Here is a 12601-nt window from a genome sequence, read left to right as displayed (position 1 = left end):
AAGCCACATATATTGCATTGAGGGATTACTCCATCAGAAAGGTGATTTAGGTGCCCGCCTCTTTGCCTCCTTGGGCTGAATTCAGCCGAAGGAGACACAACACCTGGCTGTCAGGTTAAGGGTGTAAGCACATCCTTAACATCAGCACACAGCCGAGTTATTTAGGAGAGTTAGGTGGGTGGGAAGTGGAGGGAACCGTCAGAATCCTGCCATTTCTCATGACCAGCCTAACCTGGTCTGTATGCAAGCCTGTCTACAAACTGTGGATTGTTCAAGGCCGAAATACAAGGATCTGAAACCATGTTTTGAAGCTGCTTTGAACTAAATGTGATTATGAGTTGTTAAACCAGAGTTAGAGACATTATTCCACCTCCAGAGGCTGCTGTATCATGAAAAGAGTCATCAGCTTAAGTAGCTGAGCCTTGAGAAGCTACCTGAGAAACAAAAGCAGACAAGTAACTCTAAAACACAATATGCCTGTTCAATGGGCAGGTTCACACACAAAATGACACCTGAGATTTGTACAAGCTTCCGCAGTGTTGGGAGCACACTCTCCCCCTCCCAATGTCACATGCATGCCTACATCCTTTGCAGGTTACAACATGCTGAGATTGGTTGTGACCTCCCAACTCATCAGTCTCAGGATATCCTAACCTACTTGCTGCAGGGGACTGAAGATTTGAAACTAACTTCAGATCTGGTTCTCCGCAGCAATTGGCTAGGATAATCCAAGATTGGTGGGTTCATAACTCATGGCCAATCTCTGCAAACCCACAAAAGAAGGAAACATGTGCAAAGAGATGAGAGGGGGAGCTCTCATTCCCGGGCTGCAGGAGTTCACACAAACATCAGGCGCCACATTATGTGTGAACCCACCCTGTGTCTTGAAGCTTAAGAAAAACTAATGGTTTGGATTCTTTACTACAGTTAGTACAAACCATGACTTCATAGTACGAATGAACCCAACCACTAACTTCATCACCTCAAGGTGTAGCTTTTTTATAGCTGTCAGCAATGTTACTGACATGATGACTTCTTATAGGAAACAGAAAAGCTAGGAAAGAGAAACCTGTTAGAATCACTGTGCTTCACAAATACATGAGAAGAGGGGTGGGAAGACTTCAGCAGGAGTTCCTCACTACTACAGAGCCTTCAGAGCTACCAGCTCAAAATACTGACTTGGGAACCAATTGCAAAATGGCAGCTTGGAAAGATGGAGCTCATTGTAAAATGGCAGTTTGTACACAGCACAGCAGGAAATGACTTGACTAGCAAGCCAGAGGTTCCCGATGCTAATCCCCATGGTTATGTTTTCCAGACTATGGGAAACTCCTGTATCAGGCAGCAGCGATATAGGAAGATGCTGAAAGGCATCATATCATACTGTGCGGGAGGAGGCAATGGTAAACCCCTCCTGTATTCTGTCAGAGAGGCTACCACAAGTGCTCTGTGGTCGCCAGGAGTCAAGAACGACTTTACAAAAATGTGTACAAGGGGTTTTAACAGCAAACCCCCTCAATTCCAGGAGAACTTTGCTGAAGGACTGGAGAAAAGCACTGCAGGCTTTTTTGTAGGAGAAGGAATTGGAGAAAAATTAAGAATATAAGAACAGCTTTGCTGGATCAGGTCCCAAACCTATCTAGTCCAATATCCTGCATCCCACGGTGTCACACCTGATGTCTCTCAGTAGGGGTGTGCAGAACCAGTTTGGTTCAAAGCGGGTTTGACTCCAACTGGTCTGACCTGATTTGACCAATTTAAGTTCAAACCAAGAGCATAGGTGTTTTTTGGGGGCTGGCTTTCAGATGTTGTTGGTTGTTATGTTGTTTGCTTCTGCACAGCCGGACACACACACACACATTGCCCCATGATGAGCCTAGACTGATTCCCTGACATGTGTCAGCCTACAGGATGTCAAGCAAGGCCCAACTCAACCTGAGGCCAACTTACTGGAGACACAAAGAGAAGAAAGAAGACTTCTCATCAAGCATGTGGTTTTCCTTTTTCAATCTCTGCAAGCCCACAAACACAATTGAATATGCTTGTTTTTGCTGGATATCAGATGGACAAAGGCAGAAGAACTTGGTTGCCTTGCCTGCCCATCCTTTCTGAGATTTGATGTTCGGTCTGCAAGATGGTGGTGTTGTGGCAAGAAATCTCTATTCTATTTTGACTTCTGGTGTGAGATTAGCTCCATGTGTCTGTCCTCATAGTGCACTCTGGACTGTGATCTGGTGGTCTGACTGTGTGCTCTGTCTGCATACTGTATTCTAGATGTACACTCAGAAGTAGTGGCACCTGGTGGGCCATCACCTGTGTGATGGGTGCTACCTACCACCCAACTCAAAAGTAATCAGACAATTTTGAATAATTTGTTTAATTTATTTTTTTCTGGATCAGGAGGTCAGCCACAAAAACATTCATTAAAATTTGCCCAATTAACCCTTTGCTTTGCAGCTTGGGTGGTAGGTAGCAACCATCATGATGTACCACCTAACTCATTTTGGTGTCCCTAGGCACTGCCCACAGGGAATAATGGGCCAATTTGAATTGTCATTATTCCATATGGCTGAGCCAATTTGACTCCAGTTAGAATTTTTTTAAAAAAATTAAAAAAATTAAATTTGAACCAGACCAGCAGACAGTTCAATAACACCGGTACTTGAACTGGGGTGTTCCCCCATTCCAAGTCCAGTTTGAACATGAACCGAACCACCAGGTTCAGTTTTGTGCATACCCCTTTCTCTCCATAGCCTGAAAGTAAGAGATGAAGGCATGCTATCTCTCCTGCTTTTGCTCGTCTGCAATGGATATTCAAGCATAATTTTATAGACCTCTGTCATGACTCACCTTACTCAACTTTTTTCTAAACTAAGACGTTGCAGCTTTGTCTGATAAGAAAGGTAATCCAGGCCCCTGATCAACTTGGTTGCCCTCTTCTGCACCGTTTCCAGTTCAAATATGGTGATCAGAACAGTAAACAGAACTCCAAATGTGATTGCACAAAGATTTGTATAAAGAAATTATATTAGCAGTTTCATTTTCATTCTCCTTCCTAATAAGACTACCATGGAATTTGGCTTTTTCAAAGTTGCTATACACTGAGTCAACATTTTCAATGAGTTGTCCACTAAAACCCCAAGATCTCTCTCCTGGCAATCACCAACAACTCAGATCCCATCAGTGTATATGTGAACTAGCAGTTTTTTGGCCTAATGTGCATCACTTTACATTTATTTACAATGAACAGCATTTGCCATGTTGTTGTCCACTCACCCAATTTGGAGAGATCATTTTGGAACTCCTCACAATCTCTTTTGAATTTCACTACTCTTCGTGGTTTAGTGTCATCTGCAAATTTGGCCACCTCGTTGCTTATCCCAATTTCTAGATCATTTATAAATACATTAAAAAGCACTAGTCCCAGTACTTCTTCTTATTTCCATCCATTGTGAAAATTATCCATTTATTCCTACCCTTTCCTGTCGTCCAACCAGTTATCAATCCAAAAGCAACCTTGAGTGCCTAAAGAGAGATCAAAAACGGCATGTCCGTGACCCCACTTGGCCAACCAATCCAATTTGTGGTATCAGCTGGAAGAACCTCCAAAAGCTACTTCAGATAAGCCCTGGAGCTAGCAGTAGTTCCCAAACTACCTAATGTCCACCCCTGCTTCAGATTATCTATGAAGTTTTTCAACTGTTATTCAGTGACATCAGCTACAGTTTCCCAAGAGTAACAGTCCTTGCCATATATATAGCAATAGCAATAGCAATAGCACTTACATTTATATACCGCTTTCTAGCCGGAGCTCTCTAAGCGGTTTACAATGATTTAGCATATTGCCCCCAACATTCTGGGTACTCATTTTACCGACCTCGGAAGGATGGAAGGCTGAGTCAACCTTGAGCCCCTGGTCAGGATTGAACTTGTAACCTTCTGGTTACAGGGCAGCAGTTTTACCACTGCGCCACCAGGGGCATATATATATATGATGCATACAGATTATAATGAAGATATGTAAAGTTAACCTACCCAGCTGTCCATCCAATCTTTCTCCAGGGAGATTCCATAAAAGGACCAACATCTAAGGGAATACATCAGAACACTGTGAGAATGTAATGAAACTATCTTCAAGAAGAAAATGTGTTCTTGTTATTTCAACTCACCATCAACTCGATATACTTCACATTCCAGAAGGCGCTGGTCATTTCCGTGTAAATCTTCAGCACGGAATGAGTAGGTGGCAATACTAGCATCTGTGGCTACTTCTGCCCTATTTTGCGACAAGAATATAAGTGATCCAGCTCCAAAATAAGGACCATGTGCAGCATTATCACATACTGCGTTTTCGGAAACGTTGACTGGGATTTTTAGTGGATTGCACTCTTTCCCTTTCAGTCTAAAGAGGAAAGCTCTGTCATCATTGATATATGCGCCAGATGATGTATAACTATGTGCAGTAAACCCTCCAAAAATGTAACCACTTGTGCTGTAGGCCACTACTACAGTTGGGCCTTGGCGGTTGCATATATTATGAAAGGTTTGGGCAGCATAACCATGAATGCTTGCCTTATAGAGCAGACTAATGTGCTTGCATCCCAACAAATGCTGCAGCTGCTGTTGCTCTTCTCTGGTTAGGCGAGATTTCCCTTCAGCCATTCTTAATCTACAAAGAACAAGACATTACAACAATAGCATATCAGGTGCTTATAATGATCACTTGGAAAAGGATGGATAGAGTGAAGGGGAAGAGGCAGTTTTATGCTCACTTGGTGGGAGGACAGTCCTTTAAGTTTGATCTGGATTCAGCTTTCTGACAAGCACAGGTGGTTGGCAAACCAGCAAACTGAAAGGCAAAATGAGGTTATATTATTGTTATTGTTATTATTATTTATTTACATAGTCAGACAGGTGTTATTGACTGGTTTGTTTTATCCAGACATCGAGTCCTTCCCAAGGACCTGGGATGGCTGGATTTTATTATCAACGTTGTTGCTGTTATTATAGATATCGTTGCAAAATATAGGCTGTTCCCAGTAGAGTTGCTTTTTGTAATTGGCTGATGGTGATTTCTGTGGCCCCTATGGTGTTGAGGTGCTCTTCGAGGTCTTTTGGAACTGCACCCAGGGCGCCAATTACCACTGGGATTATTTTGGTCTTCTTCTGCCACAACCTTTCAACTTCAATTTGTAGATCTTTGTATTTTGTGGTTTTTCTTTTTCTTTTTCTTCTATTCTACTGTCACCTGTTATTGCTATGTAAATTATTTTGACTTGTATTATTTCTTGTTTACACAGTCAGACAGGTGTTATTGACTGGTTTGTTTTATTCAGACATTGAGTCCTTCTGAAGTATTATTATTATTATTATTATTATTATTATTATTATTAACCACCATTTAGCATGTTTTTCTCATAAAGACACAATGTGATGTAAACCAGGAATTTTTAATATAAATCCATGTTACCAGGTCGTATGTGTGTGATTTACTTCAAAGCTCCAAAATAAATAAATAAATAAATAAATAAATAAAATATTTTTTCACTGAGCATATTCCAGTGATTATTAAAAAAAAAGTGCATTGTGCTAATTTAAGTGGCAAGATTGTGAACGCAAAATTTGGTATATGTCGATAATTGAGAAGTATGACTTTAGTTCACACATACAAGCAATCTCTTCAGAGTATATAATGGATACATTTTATATTGCAGAACAGCTGTGTTGTGTGTCACAGATACCTCAGGCAAATCTTGCTGTTTGCCAGCCGTCTGCATAAACTTCAACTTACCTCTTATCGGGGTTTCCAATCAATCAAGATAATTAATTTTGATCATTTGCACAAGAACTCTGCTAAGACAATGTTGTTACTCTATGTTTACACTACAGTAATATAACTGAACAGGAACATATACTGTAAGTCGCATGTGGCCTGACACTCATAAGCTTATCTAGTGATGAAAGATGAAATGGCAGAGACTAATTTCAGTTATTTTGTCTCAACTGCATGGAAAACGAAGTAGAAATCTTATAACTGCAACATGATTTCATTTGGTCTTTGTAATCGAGGATCATGTAGTAGTGTGAGTGTACAGTTATTTATTTATTTATTTATTTATTGTTAGATTTGTATATCGCCTTTCATTAAAACAATCCCAAGGCGGTTTACAAAACAAGAACAATATAAAACTACAAGTGAATTTTAGCCCGTTGAAAAACGGGCGCTAGTAATGGCTTCGGCCCCCGCCACCTCGGACGCCGTGGCCGAACTGCCCTCCCAGCTGCCCGATCCCACCATTTCTACAGGAGAGAGGAGCTCGCTAGCAGAGCTTCTCTCTCTGCAAAGGCTCTTCTCAAACTGGCGCTTTGAGCGGAAAGGGCGTGCGCGGCGGCATTTTTTAGGGCCAATTTGGCCCTTAGTAATGGGGGGGCGGGAATGGTGGGATCGGGCTAGGGCCCCAAGGTTCCCCCCCACCCGGCTTTACCGGCAGTGCCAGGCCTCGGCGGTGGCTCCGCCGCCTCTTCCCCCGGTGCCTCTCTCCTTTGTTTGCGGCAGCCGCTTCTGGGCCGCCATTTCCCACGCCGCTTTTTTTTTCCTCGCAGCGGCCGCTTCTGGCCCCGACGCTGCCTCACCCACACTCCCGCCGCCAGTTGCCCCGCCGCGGCCACCGCCACCTCTGGCCGTGGCCGCAGCTCCGCCGCCGCCGCCTCGCCCGCACTCTCCTCCTGGCGTGGGTGGCGGCCAATTCTCCTTCTCCCGGCCCCAACATGGCCGCCAGGTGCTGGCGTTCACGGCTGCCTTGCTCTGTTCTGGGCATGCGCGAAGGCACGAACGCACGCTTGGTGTCCGTCCACGGACGGACACCAAGCATTTTATTAGAGAGGATTAAACAGTTAATAAAAATATTTAATTTTTAATATATGAACCAGAAATTCACAGAGTTTAAACAATTCCCAGTTTATGAACAAATACTGTCATTCCTTGGTAATTTCTAACATTTTGAATAATTCGTAGTTGAAAAATGTTCTGAAATTTGGCCTGGAATCTTTTCTCAGGATGTTGCAAAAGGGGAATTTCCAACGTTGTTAAGGTCTTCTATATCCCAAATTTCTGGCATGCTGCAGCCAGACTTAGTTCTCTTCAAGCACAAGGAATCTTCCAAGACGTAATAATTTACTCCCAACTTTAGCAATTCTCTTTTAACTTCTTTTGCTGGCTTTCAACTATACATAGAATAAACTATTTTTGTTCTAGCCTACAAACCCACATCTTCATAATGTGGATGACTTACGATAGGTCGAAGTACAGTTATGTACTTTTAATGTATAGTCAGGATCAATCATTTTTAGAAATGGCTTGAGACAGTTTGTTATCTGTTTGAATTAATTCTGTTTAGTCAAGGAGAAGGTACCCATTGTTTAGTTTTCATCATAAGGGAAGTGAATCTGTGTTTGCCACTGTTGTTTAAACATTAGCAAAAATAATAATGGGAAATGTTGCTGTTTTCACAAAAATTTGGGGTCTGCTATATTCATGGTACCTGTGCTATGATATAATGTTATCATATAATTATATAACAGTATGATATAATACAAGTTTTAAGGCCACAATGAAGTTTGGATAACAGTGTAACAAGGGGCTACAGACAGGAGGAAATAAAAAGGTCTTGCTTATTCCCAGCTAGAAAGGTTAGATACATCACTGATTTTGTTGTTGTTGTTATGTGCTTATTTAATGATCTCTTGTATGGTGCTCAGCCTCTAAAGACTATGTGGCTGGAGGAAAAACAGGAAACAAATGCTCGAATAAGACTATCTTGTTCCTCCTCTGAGACTTTTCTTGCTATTCTCTGTTTATTCTGCAGGTACTTTCATAATGTCTAAATGCACATATCCAGGTGGGTCTTCAAAAACAATTTAGCAAGATCTTGTGTATGTGTGTGCATGTGTGCACGCACGTGTGCGCATGTGCATGTGTATTTGTGCATGTACATGTACACACGTACACACACACACCCCTATGGATATGAGGCTTATCTTGCAAGCGGGGAGACTGTAAGGCAGTTAGGTCCAGGATCCAAAATTACCTAGCTGCACCTGGACTGGGAGTAAATAGATGGAGGCAGTGCTCCTCTAGGGGAAGCAGAGTGATGTGAGCTGCTGCTGTGCATTGTGATATACATAATCTCTGTTCCTGGCTGCATCTTATGTACCATTTTTGGTGTGCTCTGGCATCTTCAGTGTTCATTAGAATCCAATTAACTGTTGTACTTGGTGATTGGGAAGCTATCGGTTTGTGCAATCCACCAAATTCAGTGTAGGTATTCTAATATATTAGATTTGTTTTTGTTGATATAACATTCTGCTCCCATCATCAACAAAATCAACTGTGACAATTCCAGTTAACTTCCACACCTCTCCTACCATACTCTAAAATTGAACAAATTTTCTTTTCTCCCTTGCACTGGAGACTTTTGCTGGTGTAAGGGTTATGCTGGTGTTCACATTCTTTGCACACATATATTGCTATAGTAGCATTATTTGTGCACATTTAGGATGAATTCTAACCTGTTCACTGGGCATAGTTCAGGACAGTATAATGCTATAAGTTTATATATTTAATAACATCTTTTAGGAGGATAAAAGAACATTGCAATTCACCTTCAAGCAAGGTTGGCTGACCAGTAAGGGTGGGGGGACTATCCCCCTCCCTCCCCCTCCCTCCCAGGGCATTATTCTGCAGTATGCTTGAGCAACATGGAAATAGCACTTACATTTACATTTATATACCGCTCTATAGCCGAAGCTCTCTAAGCGGTTCACACTGATTTAGCATATTGCCCCCAACATTCTGGGTACTCATTTTACCGACCTCGGAAGGATGGAAGGCTGAGTCAACCTTGAGCCCCTGGTCAGGATCGAACTTGTAACCTTCTGGTTACAGGGCGGCAGTTTTACCACTGCGCCACCAGGGGAAAATAGCTTTCCTAGGCTCCATTGACAGAGACACTCCAACAGAACCACCATGGACCACTATAGTTACTATAGGAGGCCTCCAAGTAGAATTTAAAATTGATTCCAGGGCAGATGAAATGGTGATCCCCCTCTCAATATATAGGAACTTACAAGTACCAATACTTCAAGAACCCCTCAAGATATTGGAAGGACCAGGACAGTCTTGACTAAATGTAAAGGGAAATTTTTACACTATCCTCAAACATAGTTGAGACACTATAGCCCAAAAGATCTACATAGTGGATGGCCTCCTCATGCCTCTCCTGGGCTGCCCAGCAATCAAAGCCCTAGGCCTGCTGAAGAGGGTAGAGAGTATTACAATTGATCCAGCTACAGACATCAAGAGAAGATTCCCCAAACTATTCCAGAGCCTAGGCAAACTGGAGGGAAACTATAAGATTGAACTTAAAGAAAATGCGAAGCTCTTTGTCCTAGCAACATTACACAGAGTTTCTCTGCTCATATTGCCCAGAGTAAAGGACGAGCTGGAATGGATGCGATGAGTGTCATTTCAAGAGTAGACATCACAGCTGACTGGTGTGCAGGCATTGTGGTGGTACCAAAACCAAATGGGAAGGTACGGATCTGTATTGTTCTTACTGGACACAACAAAAGTATCCGCCACAAACAGCATGTCCTCCCTAGTATGAGACACATCTTAGGACAACTTGGCGATGCAAAATCTCCCTCCAAACTGGATGTGCAGTCAGGATTATAGCAGATCCCATTGGCTCAATCTGCTTTATTAACTTCATTTATCACACCATTTGATTGAGTTATTTTACATTTTATGCTCATTCTTTACCTATGTATATAATATCTTACAATTGATCTATATATATAATTCTCCTGGGTGTGCCCAGGAAAAATGCGTTCCGGCAGCCCAGCTGATTGGCTGGGCTGCGGGGCGCCTGATTGGCTGGCGCACCCAGGAGAACGGCGGTGGCGGCCATGGCCGAGGAGCCAGGCGGGCCCGACCGCGGAGGTGAGGCGGAGGCTGGCGGCCGCACTCGGGCCCCGCAGGCGGCGGCTGGCGGCCGCACTCGGGCCCCGCAGGCGGCGGCTGGCGGCCGCACTCGGGCCCGCCGGCGATGGGGTGGGCGGGTGGAGAGAGAGAGAGATGGACGGCCCCAAAGAGTCGGCTTGGGAAGGAGAGGCCTGGCTGGAGGGTCTCTCATCTAGGGCTAGGCGAGATGCTTAGCGATGACAGAAACAGCCGAAGGGAGGGCCGGACAGATATGAGGTTCCCCGAAGATCTCCCAGACATTCCCGAGTGCTGGCATGCACCGCGGACTCTTGGATGTCAGTTTGTACGTACAGCCCGAGGCGTACCATTGGAGATTGCAGGGGTTTCCACTCCCTCCCCCAGAATATTCCACTGTAGGCTGTAGGGGCTTCGTTTGAATGGCCACGCCTATGGAGGGGGAGGGCAACCCTGAATATAGATAGAAAACTAGCATAGCAAGAAGAAGTGCTCACAAAACTGCCGTTTCTTTGTTATTCCAGTTTCTTCTGAGCACTCGGCCTGGCGTGGGGGGTGGGGAAGGAGACTGGGAGAGAAGGTGGGGGGTGGGGAAGGAGACTGGGACAGAAGGTGGGGGGTGGGGAAGGAGACTGGGATAGAAGGTGGGGGTGGGGAAGGAGACTGGGACAGAAGGTGGGGGTGGGGAAGGAGACTGGGATAGAAGGTGGGGGTGGGGAAGGAGACTGGGGCAGAAGGTGGGGGTGGGGAAGGAGACTGGGGCAGAAGGTGGGGGTGGGGAAGGAGACTGGGGCAGAAGGTGGGGGTGGGGAAGGAAACTGGGCAGATGGTGGGGCAGCGGAGGAGACTGGGACAGAAGGTGGGGGGTGGGGATGGAGACTGGGGCAGAAGGTGGGGGTGGGGATGGAGACTGGGACAGAAGGTGGGGGGTGGGGAAGGAGACTGGGACAGAAGGTGGGGGTGGGGAAGGAGACTGGGGCAGAAGGTGGGTGGTGGGGAAGGAGACTGGGGCATAAGGTGGGGGGTGGGGAAGGAGACTGGGCAGATGGCGGGGCGGCAGAGGAGACTGGGGCAGAAGTTGGAGGGTGGGGAAGGAGACTGGGGCAGAAGGTGGGGGCGGGGAAGGAGACTGGGACAGAAGGTGGGGGCGGGGAAGGAGACTGGGGCAGAAGGTGGGGGTGGGGAAGGAGACTGGGGCAGAAGGTGGGGGCGGGGAAGGAGACTGGGACAGAAGGTGGGGGTGGGGAAGGAGACTGGGGCAGAAGCTGGGGGATGGGGAAGGAGACTGGGGCAGAAGGTGGGGGGTGGGGAAGGAAACTGGGCAGATGGCGGGGCGGGGGAGGAGACTGGGGCAGAAGGTTGAGAACTAGCTGGGCCTTAAGAGTGGGGGGGGGACTAACTGAAGCAGAAGGTTGGGGGGAGAACAAACTGGGCCTGAAGGTGGGGAGAGTGTACTGCCGCACAGATGCTCTGTGCGGGGTCAGCTAGTATGATAATATTCCAGGTACTTCATTTTTGTGTGTTTCCAGATTATTGATAGTACGGGGGTCTAGCCAGATCCAGGAAAAGTCCGTGCAATTGTCCAGATGTCAGAACCTTAAAATATCAGTTACATTTGCAGGATTTGGGGCATGGTTACTCACCTGGAGAAAATTCTCCCTCACTTGGCAGAGAAATAAAAACCACTGCGAAACCTCTTAAACCCCAAACAATTTGATATTGGTGAGAGGCACAAAGAATGGCTTTTAAAGAGATTATAAATGCCCTCAGCACACCCCGACTTTTGGTCCTTTAAAATCCTATTAAAACCATCAAAGTCTCAGCTCATACCTCCTCTTAGCACTTATGGGGAGTCCTCCTCCAGGAGTAGTCTCCAGCTTCATGGCAGCATATAGCTTATGCATCAAGATCACTCATACCTAGGGATGTGAGTCCCTAGGTTCGACGTTCAACCTGTTCAGTTTGGTGGTCCAGTGTCGAAATGAACCTCCCTCCAGTTCAATTTGACACCGGACCAGAACCCCACCCCCAGGCATTCAGGGAGATTCACGAACCAATGTGTATCTATCAATCTATCTATCTATATGTATGTATTAAACATTGGACCAGGCCTCTTCTGTCAGGCACCCCCCTCGAATCCCCCCCCCAGTTCGGTTCAGTCCAGGGGGGTTTCACAAACTTTTTTTTTGGCTACTTACCCCTCCCAGGGGCTTCTCTGAGGCCGCAGTGGTCTCTGGAGGTTCTCCCTCCCCCTGCCAGCCTCTTGCTTGAGTTTCAGCTCATGCAGATGTTGAACTGTTATAGGCAGATATTTTAGAACAGAGGCAACAAATTCATCAGTTAAAAGTTGCTCTTGGGAATGGTCTTCTGGAAGCATCTTAAGAAGTTGAGCCATGGAGAAGGTATCAGCTGCAGTGTTCTTTCCAGGTACATGGGAGATTGTAAAATGAAATCTAATGAGTCGCATATGGAAGCCTTGGATCCTCGATGGTAGCTTAACCAGGATTTTGCACCCCAACAACATAAGAAGAGGTTTGAGGTCAGTTTCTATGTGAAACGTGAATCCTAACAGGTAATCATGAAAACAACTACAAGCCCACGTAA

General features: G+C 45.3%; 1 protein-coding gene across 4 annotated transcripts in view; it reads right to left on the bottom strand.

Moving 5' to 3' along the window:
- The window catches only part of LOC128324752 (interferon-induced protein 44-like), a 43299-nt gene that overhangs the window by 20243 nt on the left and 10455 nt on the right, over positions 1-12601 (bottom strand). For 2 of the 4 annotated variants that reach the window (XM_053249693.1, XM_053249692.1), the window contains exons 2-4: positions 4773-4849; positions 4170-4669; positions 4036-4087 (exon numbers count right to left, since the gene is read on the bottom strand). In XM_053249693.1, coding sequence (XP_053105668.1) covers positions 4036-4087; positions 4170-4662 — 545 coding nt within the window. In that variant the 5' untranslated portion in view covers positions 4663-4669; positions 4773-4849. Of the gene's footprint in view, positions 1-3476; positions 3526-4035; positions 4088-4169; positions 4670-4772; positions 4850-12601 lie in introns of those variants that run through there. The other 2 variants (XM_053249694.1, XM_053249695.1) reach the window with 2 other exon arrangements.

The sequence above is a fragment of the Hemicordylus capensis genome, chromosome 4 (assembly GCF_027244095.1).
Source record: "Hemicordylus capensis ecotype Gifberg chromosome 4, rHemCap1.1.pri, whole genome shotgun sequence".
Lineage (NCBI taxonomy): Eukaryota > Metazoa > Chordata > Lepidosauria > Squamata > Cordylidae > Hemicordylus > Hemicordylus capensis.
This window is presented reverse-complemented; position numbering and strand designations above follow the sequence as displayed.